The sequence below is a fragment of the Myotis yumanensis genome, unplaced genomic scaffold (genome assembly GCF_028538775.1).
Source record: "Myotis yumanensis isolate MYYU_CA2020_CCGP unplaced genomic scaffold, mMyoYum1.0.hap1 SCAF_10, whole genome shotgun sequence".
Taxonomy (NCBI): Eukaryota; Metazoa; Chordata; class Mammalia; order Chiroptera; family Vespertilionidae; genus Myotis; species Myotis yumanensis.
The window spans coordinates 41606389-41627028 of record NW_027223761.1 but is presented as its reverse complement, the minus strand read 5'-3'; the positions used below and the strand labels follow the sequence as shown (position 1 = coordinate 41627028).

The window sequence follows — 20640 nt, the reverse complement described above, 5'->3', positions numbered from 1 at the left end:
AGCATACAACTTTTAAAAAGTTCTTGTTTCATACTACCAATTATATCATCAGCTGTGATGTTTAAGAATATACAGGGTGTCCCAAAAATGTATACACACTTTGAATGATTATAAAGTCAGTGTTTATTAACATACAGTTCATTTCCAAAATTTAAAAGAATCTGCAGAAATGAATAATTTTTTTTTTGTCAATGCCTGTTTTCAAACTGATGATCATTCTGGTACTGCTAATAACATAAAGCAATGGAATCACAAACATCAAGAATCATTTCGTTCGGTATTCATGTGCCCTCAGTTCATCGACTGTTGCTGGTTTCATACCATAAACTTTATATTTTGTCTAGTGGTACTTTAGGATAAAGTTTCTCTGTTCAAAGCCTAGTCTGGCTTCAGCCATTATTTCAAATCAGTTAAACCTGAAAAGGAGTGAAAATTAAGTGATTTATCAGGTGTTAAAGTGTGTATACATTTTTTGGGACACTCTATATGTTTTAACATAATCTCCTTTTTTATTGTAAATTCTCATTAATAAAAATTGCTAATTTGATAGACAAAAATGCTACCTTGGATTACTAGTCAGATAGAGTAATTTGTCTCTTGTTTCAAAGCCAACTGTATTTTTGGCACTCTTCTTTATGTTTTTTTTTTTTTTAAATACTTATTGGAGCATTGGTGGATTTTCTACTTAAATTTTTTATATAGTAAATATATAAATAACATTTTGAGCTATGTAAGGGAATTACGATATCTCCCCAAATTTCACTCTGAGCTGAGACAGAATTTGGAGATCAAACCAGAGAAAAGCATTGATATGCTTATCGGCTAGCATTAGTAAGTCATTATCAAGCCATTAAGGATAAGGGAAAGTGGAGTGGGAAGGGTCACCTGCTTCACACAGCCCGAGGGTCCTTGTCACAGCTGATCTTGAACATAGCTAGGACTCGAGTTCTGATCTGTTTGGTTTTGGCAGCATAGATAATGGGATTGATCACAGGAGGCAGGAGTAGGTAGATATCACCCATGAGAACATGCACAATGGGATGAAGGCTGTTTCCAAAGCGATGTACCACTGAGAGGCCAATGAGAGGCACATAGAAGGCCAATACCACACTGATGTGTGACACACAGTTTCCAAAGGCCTTGGCCCGCTCTGACTTGGAAGGCAGTCGTAGAACTGTTCGTATAATCAGAAAATAGGACAAGGAGATGAACAAGACGTCCACGCCCATAATCAGGAGAATGGCAGTAAGACCATAGACCATATTGGGCAATGTGTCTGTTTGTGACAACTTCATCACATCCTGGTGTACACAATAGGAGTGCGAGAGCACATTGGACTGGCAGAAGGCCAGCCGTTTGATGAGCAGAGGCAGTGGGATAAAGAAGAGGGATCCACGGACCACGGCCACCACACAAATTTGGGCTGTTACTGTGTTGTTGAGCACTGCAGCATGGCGCAATGGGTGGCAGATGGCTATATAACGGTCAAAGGCCATGGCCAGAAGGATGGTGGACTCAATGGCCGAGAGAGCATGAATAAAGAACATCTGGGCAATGCAGGCATCAAAGGCAATCTCCCTGGAATCAAACCAGAAGAGGGCGAGGATCTTGGGCATGGTGGATGTGGACAAGGCCAGGTCAATGGCTGCCAGCATGCAGAGAAAGAGGTACATGGGAGCATGCAGGCTGCGCTCCGTCTTTATGATAAAGACCACGATGCAGTTTCCAAACACCGCCACAGCATACATTGAAAGCAGAGGGAAGCCGATCCAGAAATGGACTTCTTCTAGTCCGGGGAAACCAATAAGCACGAAGGTGGCATGTGTGAAGTTGCAGGAACTCATAGCTGGCACGGAGAAGGGGCACTGGAGAGGGTCAGGTCACACTGGCAGCCTGGTAGGAGATGGAGCACAATCAGAGAGGCCAGCCCTGGAAACCTGGGGACTGATGCACCTCAGTTCTCCTTCCTTTATTCTCTCCTCCCTCTTCCAAGCCTTTTCAGCTTTTTCATAAGCTATGAAGCCCCCTCCAAAGAGAAAAGTGACAGCTCAAATTCATGTACTGTCACTATTCTCAAGGTCCATTTATATTTTTAAAAGGGAACCTGGAAAGAACATGCTTATCCCAAAATGTATCCTTCTCAAGTTCCCTTAGACTCCTTCTTCCGGCCCATACCTTCATTGTCTGGACACTGGGTGGTCCTTTTCTCAGATAGGTGTTAAGAGATACCCTTTTGGGAACCCCTTCCGGATATGGCTGTGTCCTCTTCCCCTCCCCTCCCCTTCCCTCTCCTCCCCTTCCCTTCCCTCTCCTCCCCTTCCCTTCCCTCTCCTCCCCTTCCCTTCCCTCTCCTCCCCTTCCCTTCCCCTCCCCTCCCTTTCCCTTCCCTTCCCTTCCCTTCCCTTCCCTTCCCTTCCCTTCCCTTCCCTTCCCTTCCCTTCCCTTCCCTTCCCTTCCCTTCCCTTCCCTTCCTTTTCCTTTCTTTCTCCTTCTCCTTCTCCTTCTCCTTCTCCTTCTCCTTCTCCTTCTCCTTCTCCTTCTCCTTCTCCTTCTCCTTCTCCTTCTCCTTCTCCTCTCCCTCTCCCTCTCCCTCTCCCTCTCCCTCTCCCTCTCCCTCTCCCTCTCCCTCTCCCTCTCCCTCTCCCTCTCCCTCTCCTTCTCCTTCTCCTTCTCCTTCCCTTCCCTTCCCCATTCTCCCTCCCCCCACTCCTCTCTCTTCTCCTCTCCTGTCTCCCTTCTTTCCTTCAATTTTTCATTCATTACATAAACATTGACTTACATGACATACTATGTACAAGGTTATTTGTTAGATGCTGTTGATACAGAGGTGAAAGACACCTTTTGCCCTTCAGATGCCCTACTTAGAGTGAAAAAGGGACAAGTAACCAAATTATTAGGGTTTGGGAATGTGCTAGCATAAGGTGTGCATTTAATGCATGGGAAGAGGAGAAGCATGATCATATTCCTGAAAAAGATGATCCTTCTGTTCAGTTTTGAAACATAAGTAGAAATCAAACAGAGAAGGGAATAAAGGGTATATTGAGGATAGGGAGGTTTTGTTTTGTTTTGCTTTGCAATTTTTCAGGATTCCAAGTACCCAGGTCTAAAGTCAGTGTGGGGAGAAAGAAACACAATAGTATTTTTTAAAAAATTAAAAGTAAAAAGATTACGAAGCAAAAGGCCAAAAGTCAATCTATTAAGAAAAAAAAAAAAAAGGGAAAATCATCTGGGGGTCATTGAATGAAAGGCAGGAGCTCCCTCCAATGACTTCTCTGGAGATAAAAGTGCTGGCAGGGTGTGGGGCCTCCAGCAGATCTTAGCTGTTTGGCATGTTCTCTGTGGAGGCTCTTCTCTCTCTCTCCTTGCTGATGGGATCCTACACACGTGAAAGCTGCCTACAAGGCCACTCTTATTGTCCCAAGAACTTGGTCCAAGTCCAGATATTCCTAGAGCTTTGTCTTACCTGGAACATTGGCCAACATGGCATTCATATTAGGGCAGACATTTCCTTTTTAGAAACCCAGTGCTGTTCTGCCGCAACCTCCTCAACCCTAAACACCTGTACTCTGACTTCATTAAATGTTTCCCTACTACGCTCCCTAGAGCTAATTGTATCTCAAGAGCCAAGGAAATGGCTTCAATAAGAACCTCTGAGTCTTGGGAATAAACTCTGCAGGAGTCTTTATCAATTGTGTTCAGGTTAACTGTTCATCTCGCCAAGATTCTTCTTCACTCCTAACCTCAGTCCTTAACGCAACTGGGAGATGCTCTTCCATTTGGCCTTAGTGGAGAGAGTTTGGAAACCAGCAGTCTTACATAAATATAATAAGATGAGAACTAAAAGATTTGACTTGAATTATCCCCATTGGAGACAAAGTAGTAGTAACAAATCCAGGGATTAAAGATGATAAAATCCACACCTCTGACTGCTATTTGCTCTTCTCCATCCTCAGAACATGTACAAGGACATAACAGCTACCCTCCTTGACAAGCACAGATCCCAACTTTGGACCCTAGCTGCTGTCAGAGAATAAAAAGCTCTTTTCAGAGGCAGGTAATTGCATCCCTCAGTGAGATCAAAGGAAGCTTATATCTTGCATCCATTCAACCATCTACGTATCTGACATAGGTAACTTGGGGAAAGGAGATTCAGAAATCCAAACAAATCAGGCTGGTAAGTATGTGGTAATGCTAAGGTCACTTCCTTGGAGGGAGGCCATATCACTGGACCTCTGTGTGCAAGAGAAATGGGGCCCAGGTGAAGAAAAGGGTAGGCATGGAAGTAGCAAGAGGAGCATAGTAACGTATTTCTTCCTTTTCAAGGCCTCCTACCCATCCCACTGCATGTAGCACTTTAGATAGATATAAGGGCCTCTGTTGGCCACAGAGAGTCAGCTACTGTCCTGACCCATCATTCCGTCGTTTCTGCTTTCCTGGTAGGAAAATCCTGCGTCCTAAGGGACCTTGAAGACCCCACACACTGCCTCACAGCAGGGCAGGGAAAGAAAAGGGTAGGCATGGAAGTAGCAAGAGGAGCATAGTAACTTAAGGGAAGGGAAGGGAAGGGAAGGGAAGGGAAGGGAAGGGAAGGAGAAGGAAGGGGAGGGGAGGGGAGGGGAAGGTAAGGGGAGGGGAAGGGAAGGGAAGGGAAGGGAAGGAGAAGGAGAAGGAGAAAGAGAAGGAGAAGGAGAAGGAGAAGGAGAAGGAGAAGGGGGAAAGGAAGGGAAGGGAAGGGAAGGGAAGGAGAAGGAGAAGGAGAAGGAGAAGGAGAAGGAGAAGGAGAAGGAAAGGGAAGGAGAAGGGAAGGGAAGGGAAGGGAAGGGAAGGGAAGGGAAGGGAAGGAGAAGGAAGGGGAGGGGAGGGGAGGGGAGGGGAGGGGAAGGGAAGGGGAGGGGAGGAGAGGAGAGGGGAAGGGAAGGGGAGGAGAGGGAAGAGAAGGGGAGGGGAGGGGAAGAGGACACAGCCATATGGACATGTCGTTTCTGCTTTCCTGGTAGCAGTCTAAGACTTTGGGTTGACATGTTGTTTCCCTAGTTTCCCTAGTTACCAGAAGACCTTATGTCTCCCTCCCAGGTTGCCTTGCCTTTTGCCTAAGGTGACCCCTGGATAGACCCAATTTCTGGTTATCTTTGGGTCCAAATGTGGCTGCTGCATTTATACTCACTTGCTAATGCTCTGAGACATTCCTTCTTGGAGGTGTAGGTGGCATGCAAGGGCTTTCCCTGCCCTGCTGTGAGGCAGTGTGTGGGGTCTTCAAGGTCCCTTAGGACGCAGGATTTGGGCTGCCTAACCCCAGATGAGGTTGCACTCACTTGAAAACGGTGCAGAGAAAACAGCTGGAGCTGGCTTGCCCTTTTAGGTACAGGCCTATTTATAATGCTGCCCAGGAGGCCCATGAGAACAGGCTGTGGGAGCATGGACTGGGGCTCCAGGGGTTTGGCAAACAGGGAAAATATCTCCATGTCCTTTTGTGTGCCACTCCCACAGGGTTCCCACTGTTTCTCTCTGGGGGGAGGGAAAATCACAAGGGCCCCTGCCTCTGGCATCACTCCCACACTTACAGATACAGGGCTCTCGCCAATCTGTCTCCACTTTTCCAGGTAACTCAGGCTCCCTCAGTCACTGCTCTTCCTCATTAGCCACTTTCCCAACCACAGCAGCCAATGTGCATTTACTAGTGACGTCCTTGGGCTCTAGGAGTTCATATTCTCTTTAAAAACCAAGGTAGGCCCCAAAATGTGCAGTCCCATCATTCAAAATAAGGGCATTCACTTCTTCAGCTTTTCTTTTCCCATCTTTTCTTTCGGTTGATGAAACAGACCTTGATGTATGGAAATCACTCTTTATTGCACCTGTGTTACAGATAAAGATTAGATGAGATAAAAGCTAGTTAATTAGTGATAATATCAGTTGGATAATCAGTTTTTCTGACTCTTTATTCATTCATATTCAACAAATATTTATCAAGGGCTTACAGTATAAAAAGAAAAATAGACAGCCCCTCCAGAAACTCTCATCCTCATGGAGTGGTATAGACAATACATGGAGCTACTATGAAAAACCAAAAAGCATGTTCAACAGTTTAAGGAGGAAAATAAAGGGAATGTGGGAACAGATAAATATCAGGGGGCAGTTGACTTTTTTTAATAATATATTTTATTGATTTTTTTATAGAGAGGAAAGGAGAGGAATAGAGAGTTAGAAACATCGATGAGAGAAAAACATTGATCAGCTGCCTCCTACACACCCCCTACTGGGGATGTGCTCGCAACCAAGGTACATGCCCTTGACCGGAATCGAACCTTGGACCTTTCAGTCCACAGGCCAACGCTCTATCCACTGAGCCAAACCAGTTAGGGCAGGCAGTTGACATTTTAAGTGAAGTTGCCAGGGAAGGGTTCACATAATGGAAACATTTGAGAAGAAGCCTGAAGGGAATGAGGAATGTGTCTATGGAGATATTTGAGAAAGGCCATTTCAAGAAGAAGACAGAGAAACTACAAATAAAGTTCCCAAGAAGGGGGTGTATTTGATAGTTTAGAACAAAAAGGAAGTCAGTGTGCCTGTGTAGACAGACAAGGGGAAGAATAGTAGGGAGATGAAATCACAGCAGTGATGGGGAGTTGAGTCACATAGGCCCTTATAGGACATTTAAGGGTTTTCACTTGGACTCTGAGTTTGGTGGCTACAACAGTGGTCTTATGTCTTCATTTATTTTTCTCCTTAAACTACTGGCTTTTGGGAAAGTCTCCAATTCATTGTGAGCTTGTCCACCTTAGTCAGAATACAACATTTGCTCTGCAAACCACCCATTCCTGACGTGTCCATATTACCCACACCCTAGGGATGAAAGCTTATAACTTTTCAAAATTATTAGGCAGTGGGACTGTTCACACATTAGTGTGTGTGGGTGAGGTTGGGGAGACATCTGTAGAAGTAGTGTGAACATCTTGGCCATCTGGATCTTGAGACTGAAGTTCCTTCTTCTCTTTCCTATTTGTGAGACTCTGAGTACCCTCAACCTTCTTCTCTAGTCTACGTCACTTTTTCTTTCTCCTCTTCCTCTCTCCATACCCTATCTTATGTGGTGTGTTCAAACAAACAAAGAAACAAACAAACAAACACCCAGTATGTAATTCCACACCATCTGAACTTTTCCACCAATTTCCAACAGTGAATAAAATATTGTCCCTGGTCTTGAGAAGTGGGTACAGAAGTGGGCTAGTTGCAGTAGATTCTGAAGAGGGAAGTTGTGCATGAGAAAAAAGCACAGGTACTATAGGAGCACCTGGAAAGGACACCAGCCAGACTCGAGCAGTCAGGAAAAAGTCTCTGAAGGAAAGTCACTTTTAAGTCAGGAGAACAGGTGGAGGTAAGAGCTTGTCGAAGGAATGAAGTGAGGTAGAGCAATCAGGGTTAAGGGAATGCAAGTTGTTTGTTGTGCCTGGAATACCACATACCAGGGAAGTAATAAGGCTTGAGAGGAAAATAGAGCTAGGTCATCAGAGATTTTATTATTTTTTATGTGGTAGGCCCTGTTTCAGGGTCTGGAAGACACCATAAATGAAGCAAAGGCCTTTTACTCAGTAATCTTACCTTGTAATGTGGAACAAGAAAAGAAATAAACAGATATGTAGTATATTGAGGAATAAAAGTGCTAGAAACTAAAAACAAGATGGGTAGAGAAGAGAGTGAATGCAGATAGGAATTGAGGGAGAGGTTGTTGTTATTTTTGTGTCAAGAGCCCTGTAATAAGATGACACTTCAGCAGAAACCTGCATGAAGTGAGGCAGTAAATCATGTGGGTAACTGGGGGAAGAATATTTCAGGTAGAGAGAACAGCAAGTGTGAAGTCTGATGTTGATGCATGTTTGGTGAGTTTAAGAAAATATTGGAGGCTAGTGTGGATGTAGGAGAGTGTATAAAGTGGGGAGTAGTTGAGATGATGGAGAGGAGTCAGATATCCTATATAATAAAAGGGTAATATGCAAATTGACCCTAACAGCAGAACAACTGGGAATGACTGGTCACTATGACACACACTGACCACCAGGGAGCAGATGCTCAATGCAGGAGCTGTTCCCTGGTGGTCAGTGTGCTCCCACAGGGGGAGCTCTGCTCAGCCACAAGCCAGGCTGATGGCTGCCAGTACAGCAGTGGTGGTGGGAGCCTCTCCCGCCTCCTCAGAAGCACTAAGGATGTCCAACTGCAGCTTAGGTCTGCTCCCTGCTGGTAAGTAGACATCCCCCGAGGGCTGCCAGGCTGCCAGAGGGATGTCTGACTGCCATCTTGGGCCCAATCCCCCAGGGAGCGGGCCTAAGCCAGCAGGAGGACATCCTCCAAGGGGTCCCAGACTGCAAGAGGGCATAGGCCGGCTGAGGGACCCCCCCGAGTGCACAAATTTTTGTGCACCGGGCCTCTAGTAACATATAATGACTGTGAATATTCCCTGGGTAAGAGAGGAGACCACTGGAACATGTTGAACAGAGGAAGTGACATGATTTGTCTTGTGTATTTGTCTTGTCTAGATTGTAAAGCAAAAGTGGATGAAGAAAGATCCATCAGGAGGCTATTATATTTCAGGTCCAAAATGATGGTGGATTGGATCATGGTGGTAGTAGTAAAGGTGGTGGAAAGTAGTTGGATTCCAGATATCAATACTTGAAATATCTGGAAGAGTCATCAGCATTTTTTGATAAACTGGATGTGAAATGGAAGAGAGAGACGTGCCATAACTCCAAGAGTTCTATCTCAGCAAATTCAACTCCCCACCCGACTTCCCTATAACTCATGGAGACATGAAACTCCCTGGGTATGGAGGCATGGGTTCCCGATTTCCTTTCAACGTGCATCAATCTGTGCACCCGGGCACTAGTCTATATAATAAAAGCCTAAGCAACTGTTATGATGGAACAACCAGAACAATCGGTCACTATGATGCACACTGACCACAAAGGAGCAGCCACTCAAAGCAGGATCTGCCCCTTGGTGGTCAGTGAGCTCCCACAGGGGGAATGCCGCTCAGCCAGAAGCCGGGCTCATGGCTGGTGAGCGCAGTGGTGGTGGTGGTAGCCTCTCCTGCCTTGGTGGCAGCGCTAAGAAACAGCGAGCCAAGTGGTAAGGAGCAGTAAGCAGGTGGGCAGTAAGAAGTGAGGGGTCCTGGACTGTGAGAGGGTGCAGGCAAGGCTGACACCTCTGCCCCGACCTGTGCACAAATTTTGTGCACTGGACCTCTAGTTATATATAGCTTACAGTACAGGCAGCATTAAGATAAGAGTGAGGGACCTGGAATCAGTTTGCATGGATGTAAAATGTCACTTACCAGCTATTTAAGCATGCTATTTAACATTTTGTGTGTGTATTTTCTCATTGATATTAGAGTAACTACCTTGTAATGTTGTTTGGATATAAAAATGTTTTAATATATGTAAAAAACACACCTAGAGCTATGACTGGTCAAAGGAAATAAGTGTTAGTTAAAATTATTATTACAGTTAGGAGGTACTCCCTAATTCTCATAAAGGAGTGATTTTTTTCATAATGTGTTATTCTAACTGCTATGACCTTGATTAAGTAAAAAGGATTGTTGGCAGGATTAACAATAGTTTAGAATAAAAGGTGATGGGGACAAGAGATTCTAGACTTAGGGTTGTTTGTTCCTTTCATTCTATTTAAAAAAAATTAAAAAATGTTTTTATTGATTTTAGAGAGAAAAGGAGAGGGAGATAGAGATAGAAACATCAATGATGAGAGAGAATCATTGATTGGTTGCCTCCTGCATGCCCCATATGGGGATCAACCCACAACCCAGGCATGTGCCTGACAGGGAATCAAACCGTGACCTCCTAGTTCATAAGTCGATGATCAACCACTTAACTATGCCAGCCGGGCATCCTTAACATTCTTATGTCTCTATCCACATTTGTAAAATAAAGGAATCAAGCTAGCTGATCTTCTACATATAACCCAATCTATAATTTTTTGTTCAGTTTTATCAAGTGCTAGTTCTATTTTTTAATAACATGACTTGATGTAGAGTGGCTAGACTTCTATGCATCTATATGTCTTTGGAGTGGAGAATTTTTATCACAGCTCTACGTATCTGTTTGGTCTTCACACTGTAGATGATGGGGTTCATCACAGGTGGGATCAGCAGGTAGGTGTTAGCAATCATAGTATGTACATATGGTGGGGCCTGTTTTCCAAATCTGTGAACAAAAGATAGACTGATCAATGGAATATAGAAAATACCAACAGCCCCAATATGGGAGATGCATGTGCTAAAAGCTTTCTTTCTCTCTTCTGGGGATGCAATGCTGAGGACAGTCTTAATGATCAAAACATAAGAAAGGAGGATGAGGATTGAGTCCACCCCAACAGTAGAGATCATGGCTGTCAACCCCACCGCATTGTTGATCTTGGTGTCTGTGCAGGAGAGCTTCATCACATCAGGATGGAAGCAGTAGGAGTGGTGTAGCACGAGGCTGCGGCAGTACGACAGTCTTTTCAGAAGGGCTACCATTGGTGTCAGCATAAGTGTCCCCCTGATGACAATTGCTACTCCAATTTGAGCTATTCTGGAGTCAGTTAAAATGGTTGCATACTTGAGAGGATGAGAGATGGCCACAAAACGATCAAAGGCCATGGCCAACAGCACTGAGGATTCCATGACAGTGAAGAGTTTAATAAAGAACATCTGTGACAAGCAGGCATTAAAGCTGATCTTCCGGGCATTGAACCAGAATATACCCAACATGGTGACTAGGGTGGATATGGACAGGCCGAGGTCAGTGGTGGATAGCATGGAGAGGAAATAATACATGGGTTCGTGAAGGCTGGGCTGAGTGACAATGACAAAGAGAATCAGGCTGTTTCCCGAGAGGGCAGTTATATAGAGAAAGCAGAAGGGAATGGAGATCCAGATGTGGAAGGCTTCCAGCCCAGGAACACCAGTTAGCAGGAAAATGATGGAAGAGGATGTAGTATTCTGGAAGTTGGACATGCTGAATTATAAGTACAGAATTCCAAGGTGAAATTCTGGAACAATGAAAAAACTAAATTTAAAAAATTAATCTAAACTACAATTAATCAATTTAAACTACAATTTAAAAATAAAACCTATAATTTTATTGAACCCCAAACAAACCCAAGATGAATATCTTTATATTACATAAATATGAATAGCTCATTTAAATTGACAAAAGAATTGTAAGTTTTCAGCTGCTGTAGTAGGTACGATTTAAAATTTTTGTATTTTTTATTTTTTGTATTTATCTCAGCCCACAATTTTTCTTCCCTGGGGCCCTTTGCTTGTAGCTATGTTTATACTATGTGACCTTTTCTTTCATTCCTCTAGTCAGAGATGTCTGGACTAAATAAAGACATTTTACCCAAGATGGGAAGATCATATTTCATTCTTTTTGGAATGTTTAAATTGTGATAAGAGGCAGCAGCAGGTTGGTTTTCCTGTATAGTTGACATAAGAGAAATATAGATTGGGGCTTTAGAGCAGCAGTATTACATCAGCCATAAGTATAGAAAACAGAGAATCTTAGGATGATTTGGGAAGCCAGAAAATATGAGAGATATTTATAATATATGGAACACATATTAAATGACAATAAATGGCTTAGGCACCAGTGCAGTGTGTCTACAGTATCTAACCTTTGCAGTGACCCTTAGAATGCAGCACCTGGCATCACATTTGTGAGAGGTGGAGAGTTAGAGCACAGACCTACCACCATAGGGACAGAGGCCTTTGCCCTCACTTGACATTTTTGCTGCCATGTTCAGACATATTTGGTTCTTCAATCTTCCTGAAGACTAGTTGTTCTCTAGAACAGATTTTCTCCATTTTGTTAAGACATACTTTTTCAAGAGATACCTAGTACAATGTTACTGTTTTGCTTTGGAGGAAAAGATAAAACTATATGGAAAACATCTTGTTTCTTTCTTTTTTTTCATCGAGTAAAAAATTCAAATTAGGCATATGGGTTTGTATGTGTTGGAAGAGGAGGTCTGGGGAGAGCAGAGTTTAGGGTTGTGGCTAGAGAGGGCTCGATCAGTGAGAAGTAGCCAATATTATGGTAACTGTTTCTTAGGGAAACCTAAGAGTTTCCAAGACACATAAGTTTACCCAAATAAAGTGCTACCTCAAGGATTCCCTAAAGAAATATTAGATTGAAAATTGGGAAATTTTGGCCCTGGTTGGTGTGATTATGATAATATGCAATGACTCAGTTGTAATTTTGCTCACTGAGTTCTAGGAAATTTTATGAGATTAGTTTTTTAAAAATTATTAATTGCTATCTGAAATTTCTCATTCATCCTAACTTCTTCATGGCTCCCCTTACATTATTTCATTAGTTCAAACAATTTCTTCCTTGCTCATTTGCATTCTTCTTATCAATTTCTTCCCTTCCTTTTTCTGGCTTGGATATCAGAAGAAAAACATAGAGTTTAGGTTGAAATGATCTGTGCCAAGTCTAGCAGAAGGGAGCTCATCCAAATCCTTTCCCCAACCCTCCTACATCTTCCTACACCTGCTCCTCATTCATGCTGGGCTCCAACACAGGGGATTCCTTATTCCATTTCATAGCCAGTAACTCCACTCAAGCTCTTGATCATCCATAAACACTAGTTTGTTTCAACATCAAACTGAGAGCACACACTGTATTGTGTCAGCATTAAGCATATGAAGCAAGTAAAATAACAGGTTTGGTGTCTGAGAAAACCAGAGAGTTTGCCAGGACCTCATCTTTTGGTTCATGAGTTGATGCTCAACCATTGAGTCACAACTTTTTAAAGCTGAAAACCTTATCCTAATATATAAAAAACACTGGGTCCGTCACATCCACAATGGCCAGAGGCCCGACCTAATGCCCAGGCTGCATGCGCATCAGGCTCTGGTGGGTGGGGACTTGTGGCAGTGGAGACAGGGACGGGGGAGGCTGGGCTGGCACTCACACTCACTCACAACCACACACACACACACACACACACACACACACACACACAGACACACACAGTGCCCACCAGCTCACAGCCTTTTCTCCCTTTCTTTCCCTCCTTCCCAGCTTACTCTCGGAGCCTCTCTCAGATTGAGGAAAAAAAACAAAAAAACAGACTGGGCCTGAAGAGGCCTGGATGGAAGGGAGGGTGGGAAGAGTGTGGAGCCACTCCCCACTAACCCCTCCCCCTCCCAGCCAGGAAAGAGGAAGAGGGAGACAGGGAGGCAGGGAGGCAGGGAGGCAGGGAGGCCTGGAGGACTGCTGAGAAAAACAGAGAGAGACAGAGACTGGGCGAGATCAGGCCAGCAGGGGAGGGCAGTTGGGGGCAACTAGGCCAGCAGGGGAGAGCAGTTGAAGGCAAGATCAGGCCGGCAGGGGAGAGCAATTAGGAGTGATCAGGCAGGCAGGCAGAGGCAGTTAGGGGTGATCAGGCAGGCAGGCAGAGAGGTTAGGGCAGCCATGGGCAAACTACGGCCCACGGGCCGGATCCGGCCCGTTTGAAATGAATAAAACTAAAAAATAAAAAGACCGTACACTTTTATGTAATGATGTTTACTTTGAATTTATATTAGTTCACACAAACACTCCATCCATGCTTTTGTTCCGGCCCTCCGGTCCAGTTTAAGAACCCATTGTGGCCCTCGAGTCAAAAAGTTTGCCCACCCCTGGGTTAGGGGCTATCAGGCAGGCAGGCAGGCAGGCAGAGAGGTGAAGGGCAATCAGGCAGGCAGGCAGGTGAGCAGTTAGGAGCCAGCAGTTCCAGATTGCAGTCCCACAAGGAACGGGCCTAAACCAGCAGTCAGACATCCCCCAAGAAGTCCCCGATTGGAGAGGGTGCAGTTTGGCAGAGGGAACCCCACCCCCTGCACGAATTTTGTGCACCAGACCACTAGTTTTTAATAAGAGCCCAGTAATTCTTATGAAAATAAGAAATGAAAAAGTGTCAATTTTGAATACCTACTACATGCCAGGCACTGTATTAGTTACATATCAGAGGATATGTGACTCTACTGCTACCTGTAGAGTGCACAAGGATAAGATGATTCTAAGCAATAAAACCGAAATAGTGTAGGGTGACAGATAGTGTGTGTATGTAAGAATATGTCTGTGTGTGTTCAAGAATGATCAGTTCTGCCCTAACCAGTTTGGCTCAGTGGATAGAGTGTCGGCCTGCGGACTGAAGGGTCCCAGGTTCGATTCCAGTCAAGGGCATGTACCTTGGTTGCAGGCACATCCCCAGTAGGGGGTGTGCAGGAGGCAGCTAATCGATGTTTCTCTCTCATCAATGTTTCTAACTCTCTATCCCTCTCCCTTCCTCTCTGTAAAAAATCAATAAAATATACATAAAAAAGAATTATCAGTTCCAAGAAATCTTAACAGAGTAGATAAAATATAACTGTGTAAAGTTCTAATGAGAAGAAGTGAGTTCACAAGGATGAAAAACAGGAAAGAGTGTTTTTGACATAAAGACATGAGCAGGGGCTGAGTGAAATAACAAAATACAAGAAAATTACTATGCTGGAGCTAAAGGAATCTGTGGGGACAAGGACATGACACTCTTGCATTCCAAGGGAAGAATAAGGAACTTAGATTTTAGTTGTAGAGCATCAAGAGCCAGGCATTTCTAAATATTTTATGAATAAGTAAACAAATCATTCTCATCTCTTCTGATTTAACTCCAACAAAATTCCTTTCCACTTTAGTAACTTATTTTGCAACATTGGCCCTCATTTGGCATTCTACAATACTCAAGTTTTAACTGCCCCCCCCCCCACTTTTCTATAGATATTTTCAATACACACCCAATTCACCCAAGATCTATTGACCATATCTCATCATTGGCCATTGTGCTTAGCTAGTGAGGGCAGTAAGACAAACCCTCTTTCTCCCCCCATTCCCTGCCATATATTTTATGACAAGAAATGTTCTTTGGACAAACTGCCTCACATTCAGTAACAATCTGAAAATTTTCTGCAGTGACTCACAGAAAGTTCTCCAACTGATGCCATCAATGACTTTCTAAACAGAAAATCCAAATTTTTTTTTTCCAGATTTGTTTCCCTCTCCCTCTTCTCAAATTTCTTCCATGTTGCCCACCTCCTCTTTGAAATTCTCCTTCATTTCCTACAAGATAGTTATTCTGTGGGCTCCCCCACTATTCCCATTTACCAAACAACATTTTTGTACTCTATCTTTTAATTGTGGTATTCCTTAGAAGTCTGTTTTTTTTTTCTTTTTAATGTTTTTATTGATTTCAGAGAGAGAGGCAGGGAGAGGGAGAGAGATATAGAAACATCAATGATGAGAGAGAATCATTCATTGGCTGCTTCTTGCAGGCTCCCTACTGGGGATTGAGCCTGTAACCCAGGCATGTCCTCTATCTAACTGGGAATCAAACTTCAACCTTCTGGTTCATGGGTTGATGCTCACATGACCTACTGACCCACACTATCTGGGATTTTTTGCATGTGTTTCTTTTTGAGAAGTTTCTCTTTTTTTCTTGATGTCCCAGATATTATACTCTCTTTGGGATATCTTAATTATTCCCATGGTATTAAATAGTATTTATATCCAGATGGCTTGCAAATCTGAAGTCTAATTGTGGTCTTTCCTGAGTTCTATATTTCAAAAGTTGATAGAATTTTTAAACCTGTGGCAAGGTTACAAACTTGAAGGCATTAACAAATTTTGGAACTAGAGTGAGGAGATCACATTAACAATTTAGGAAAATGACTGGAACCAATTTGGAGAACAAATCAAAGCTCTCTGCTTAGTGCCAGTGAGTAAAATTTTATCTCGCCTTGAGGGACATCTTTAATCATATTCCCTCAGATAACTCAACCTCAATGTGAGCCAAACCCGGGGTATTCCTTCCCCCATTCCAATTTCACACTTGCTTCTATGCTTTATTTTTTACAAAATGACATCAAATTCTGTCAAATCATCTAATTAGCATTACCTCCCTCCCACACACAACCATATACACACATTCTTCTCCTCTCATCCCCTACATGCAAATATTAATTAAATTATTATTGATTCTACTTTTGAAATGTCAAAAATGAGAGCATCCGGTGGTCTACATATGAAGACTAAGGGATAGCAATATGGTTGGTAGTGGGTACTTAAAGCTGTATTTCATTGCATTTTCTCACATTGAAAGATTGTTACTATTCATATCTATACTAATAAAAGGGTAATATGCTAATTAGACCAGATGTCTTCTGGACGACCTTCCAGACGTCCTTCCTGACAAAGCTTGCCTGGGTCCCAGGTGCCTGCAGCCAGCCAGAGGGAGGGAAGCCTGGATTCTGGGTGCCTGCAGCTAAGGCTAGCCCAGGCAAAGCTGCCCCTGGTCCCAGGTGCCTGTGTCCGGCCAGAGGGAGGGAAGCCCGGGTCCTGGGTGCGAGGGCTGAGGCAGAGGTGGTTAAGGGCAATCAGGCTGGCAGGGGAGCAGTTAGGGGTGATCAGGCAGGCAGGCAGAGGTGGTTAGGGGCAATCAGGCAGGCAAGTGGTTAAGAGCCAGTGGTCCGGGATTGCAAGAGGGTGCAGGCCAGGCTGAGGGACTCCCCCATGCATGAATTTTATGCACCGGGCCTCTAGTCAAAGAATAAAGGAGGACTAAAGGATACTATTAGGAAGAGGCGCTAAAGTTCTCCCAAGCTACTCTTTAAAAAGAAATTTTTTAAAATTGATTTCAGAGAGGAAGGAAGAAGGATAGACAGATAGAAACATCAATGATGAGAGTCATTGATTGGTTGCCTCCTGCACACCCTCTACTGGGGATTGAGCCAACCACCCAGGCATGTGCACTTGGCTGGAATCGAACCTGGGACCCTTTAGTCCTCAGGCCAATGCTCTGTCCACTGAGCAAAACCGGCTAGAGCTCCCAGGCTACTCCAATCACCCTCAGATCTGTTCAATCCATGTACAACCTTCATTTTCTTTTGTAAGAAATGAGCTATAGTCTCTCAACTAATTTTTCTGTCCACTTAGATCACAATGATTCTCTCTTTCTTGGTTGTTGCACTGTTGTGACCTGCAACTCATGTTTATGTCTTTAACTGTTAAATTAGACTATATGGCAATTATCACTATTATCCAAGCCATTGTCAATGTGTGTGACTGACGTGGGTTCAGATCCTTTCTCAAACACTAACTAGTTTTGAGACCTTGTACAGCAATACTAATTGAATACATTAATCATAACAATAGTTACCGGTGATTGGAGCTTGTTACTTGAATGTTATGTTTTTTTTTTTTTTAATTTTTATTTTTCGCTAAAAGTATTACAAAGGGTATTACATAAGTGTCCTTTTTCCCCCCCCGCCCTTAACAAGCCCCTGCCCTCCCTTACCCCCCAGTGTCTTATGTCCATTATTTATGGTTATATGGATGCATACAAGTCCTTCGGTTGATCTCTTACTCCCGTCCCTCCAGTCTCCCAACCCTCCCTGGTCTTCCCACTGCAGTCCGACAATCAGTTTGAGGCAGCTCTGCCTCTGTATCTATTATTGTTCAAAAGTTTGTAATGGTCTTAATTATCCATGAAAGAGTGAGATCATGTGGTATTTTTCCTTCATTGACTGGCTTGTTTCACTTAGCATAATGCTCTCCAGTTCCATCCATGCTGTTGCAAATGGTAAGAGTTCCTTCTTTTTAACAGCAGCATAGTCTTGAATGTTATGTTATTGTGCTGAGCACTTTATCACTTTATAATTTTACTTTTTAATTCCTATGAGGCAAGTATTATTAAATTCACTTTAAATTATCTTTTCTGATAAAGAATCTGAGCATCAGAGAGGTTATGAAACATATTCAGGGTCTCACACAACGAGTGAATGTCAGAGCTGGGATTCTAAAACCAGTTCTTCCGAATTCCAAGGCTCATTATCTTAAGAAGTATTGTCACCTGCAAGTAATATAACCTTTTTTTCGATCCAGTTTCCTCATCTATAAGGTAGAATATACTAATGCAGTGCCTGGCATAAAGTAGGTGTTCAAATTGGCATTTTTCATCTTTATTAAGAAATATTAAGCTTAGAAATAACTTTTTTTAAATCCCCACCTGAGGATATTTTCCACTAATTTTTTTGAAAGAATGGAAGGGAGAAAGGAGGGAGGGAGGGAGAGAGAGAGAGAAAGAGAGAGAGCGAGAGAGAGAGAGAGATATGTGAGAGAGATACATCAACTGGTTTCTTCCCACACACACACCCTGACTGGGGTCAGGGATTGAGCCCACAACAGAGGTATGTGCCCTTGACCAGGAATTGAACTCATGGCGCTCTAACCACTGAGCAAGCCTGCCAGGGCTAGAAATAAGGTTTTAAGCCCCTCACAACCTTTTCGGTTTCTCAAGCACCAAGCCAGTAACCACCATAAATATATTAGCACAATGATTAGATCATATAACTAACAAACAACCAGCTAATCAAACTACACCAGGCAGAACAAAATACAGATTTCCTAATAATACATAATTCTATAATTCTACCATCTACCTCAGTCCATCACCTCACTGTCTAACTTTAAACAATGTGAGGAAATTCTCCCCTATGGATAAGACATCTCAGCTAATCCAGAATTAAGCTTTGTTATTGAATACAAAATTTTTACTTACAGAGCCAGTTCTCTCAGGCTGACTTAGAAGGCTGAGGAGGCTTTAGATTCCAGGGAGATCCGAGCTTATGAGAAGACTCGTTCCAGCGTGGCTGCAGACAGCCACAGAGCTGAGAGACCAATTCCTGGTGGTGGTGTAACTCACGGAGTCTCCAGTGTCTGGAGGTTCCCAGAAGACTTTTTTTTTTTCCTCATATAGCCTTTTTCTATCTGAACCATTATGCCATTACTATTGTGGCTATGTGCTTCATAGGCTGATATAATTTTTTTTGTCCTTGTGCACTTTCATGGAAGGGCTTAAAAACAGTTTTAGATATAATTCACATACCACCGAATTCACCCATTTGTAAGTACAATTCAAGAGGTCTGTAAATTTACAGACTTGTGCAATAACCATTATCACAGCCTAATTTTAAAAAAAAATTTCATCACTCCAATAAGAAACCCCATACCCATTAACAGCCACTCTGAGGAGGCTTTTGAAAAATGAAATTTTATTCCAGATTGTGAAAAGGCGTCACCCTTTGTAAATGTAAATCAGACTTTACTCCATAACATCAATTGCTATTCACAGCAGTTATGTTTCATTAACCTACCTGTGCTTCTTAGCATCATTTCTTTCTTTTTTTTTCATTATAAATAACGTATAATACATATGTTATATTTATTCAAAGATATAATTATAAGGACATTAATTGTTTTTACAAAAACAGGATCATTATTATGCTTAGTTGTGTGTATTTTACTATATAAAAAGACACTTTTAGCAATTTGTCTCAAATCCTTTGTCTGCATATTGCAGGTACTTATTCTTTTTTTAAATTTTGTTTTATTGCTTAAGTATTACAAAGAGTATTACATATGTCTTCTTTTTTCCCCCCCCCTTGACCTTCCCCTGGCCTCCCCTACTCCCCAGTGTCTTGTGTCCATTGGTTATGCTTATATGCATGCATACAAGTCCTTCGGTTGATCTCTTACCCCCACCCCCCAGTTAGCATCATTTCTTTACACTATTTATTGCCTTGTAAGACTCTCAGCCCTGAATTCTGCTTTTCTGTTTCCTGCTTCAGCATGACCATCCATATCAGCTGCTACATGCATGAATTGTAAAGGTTGTATAACATCTTACAACTGAATATAAATCCTTTATTTCTGTGTCACTGAGAATTTTTGTTACCTGTAGTTTTGACTACTGCTGTGAATAATGCTGCAATCAGTGTTCCTCTCTGTAAAACATGGCCTGAGTCTCTGATATTTTGCTTTGGATGAATTGCTAGAAATAGAATGATATGGGCCTGTTGAAGCAATAATATATTGGAAAATCCACTTCCAGAAAGTTCATACAAATATCATAAAACAGTGCTTAGTCCACCATAACACAGAAACACTGTACATTGTAAGGACAGAAACAAAGACCTCTTTTTTTCTTTGCTGTGGCCTTCCACAAATTATGAATAATAACTATTATTGGTAGTTAGATGCAAAGATTGCTGGCTCCCCTGATTCAAGCTGCCCCTCTATTCAAACAGGGGGAGGAGATAAGACTATACTCTCAAGGTTGCATTCTTGCACCCCCCTCCTCCCTGCTATTTTAACAGCTCAGGGATAATTCACAACAAGGAGCCTCTAGTTAGTAGATTGTCCCCGCCCCCCTCCCTTCCACACAAGCCTCTTTTGAGCTCTTCATAACTTTTGTTCTAAGCTTGTTTTACAGGCTTGGGGAAAATACTGATAAGACACCTCCTTAGAACATCTGCTGGACTGTCTCTTCGAATGCAAACAAACTAACTTTTTAAGACAACCCTACCTCCCTCCCCATTAGCTTAACTTCAACACAATCCCCCTTCCTTCCTTGTCTCCTAGCAACAGTGACCACCGGTTCTTCGTTAAAATGTGCAAGCTACTCTTTCTTCTCTTCCCTGTATTGATTAGCAATACACAGACCCTTTTTTCCCCTTAGAAAGTAAAGTAAATTTTCTCCCTTCTCTTAGATATCAAGTCTTTCAATCCC

At 42.8% G+C, this 20640-nt stretch overlaps 2 protein-coding genes across 4 annotated transcripts; both read right to left on the bottom strand.

The window, feature by feature from the left end:
- Positions 1-498: 498 nt before the first annotated feature.
- Positions 499-5647, bottom strand: LOC139018169 (olfactory receptor 51E2). Of its 2 annotated transcripts, none has more exons than XM_070426815.1 (2): positions 5562-5647; positions 499-1893 (listed from the first exon to the last, which is right to left on the bottom strand). In XM_070426815.1, the coding sequence occupies exon 2, from the start codon at positions 1842-1844 to the stop codon at positions 891-893; it is 954 nt and encodes a 317-aa protein (XP_070282916.1). In that variant the 5' UTR covers positions 1845-1893; positions 5562-5647; the 3' UTR covers positions 499-890. The 2 variants fall into 2 exon arrangements, with proteins under 2 accessions (XP_070282916.1, XP_070282917.1); XM_070426816.1 differs by lacking the exon at positions 5562-5647 and adding an exon at positions 5165-5241.
- A 4410-nt stretch (positions 5648-10057) lies between these two features.
- Positions 10058-19085, bottom strand: LOC139018168 (olfactory receptor 51F2-like). Of its 2 annotated transcripts, none has more exons than XM_070426814.1 (2): positions 19062-19085; positions 10058-10987 (listed from the first exon to the last, which is right to left on the bottom strand). In XM_070426814.1, exons 1-2 carry the CDS (start codon positions 19083-19085, stop codon positions 10058-10060), a joined length of 954 nt encoding a protein of 317 aa, XP_070282915.1. The 2 variants fall into 2 exon arrangements, with proteins under 2 accessions (XP_070282915.1, XP_070282914.1); XM_070426813.1 differs by lacking the exon at positions 19062-19085 and adding an exon at positions 18631-18702 and having other exon boundaries at positions 10058-11037.
- Between the last annotated feature and the right edge of the window lie 1555 nt (positions 19086-20640).

Coding starts and splice junctions, on each gene's coding strand:
- LOC139018168 (XM_070426814.1), bottom strand. CDS start 19,085: ATGGGTATGGGGTTTCTTATTGGA. Junction 10,988..19,061: donor GTATGGGGTTTCTTATTGGA/GTGATGAAATTT, acceptor TCCAACTTCCAG/AATACTACATCCTCTTCCAT.
- LOC139018169 (XM_070426815.1), bottom strand. CDS start 1,844: ATGAGTTCCTGCAACTTCACACATGCCACCTTCGTGCTTATTGGTTTC.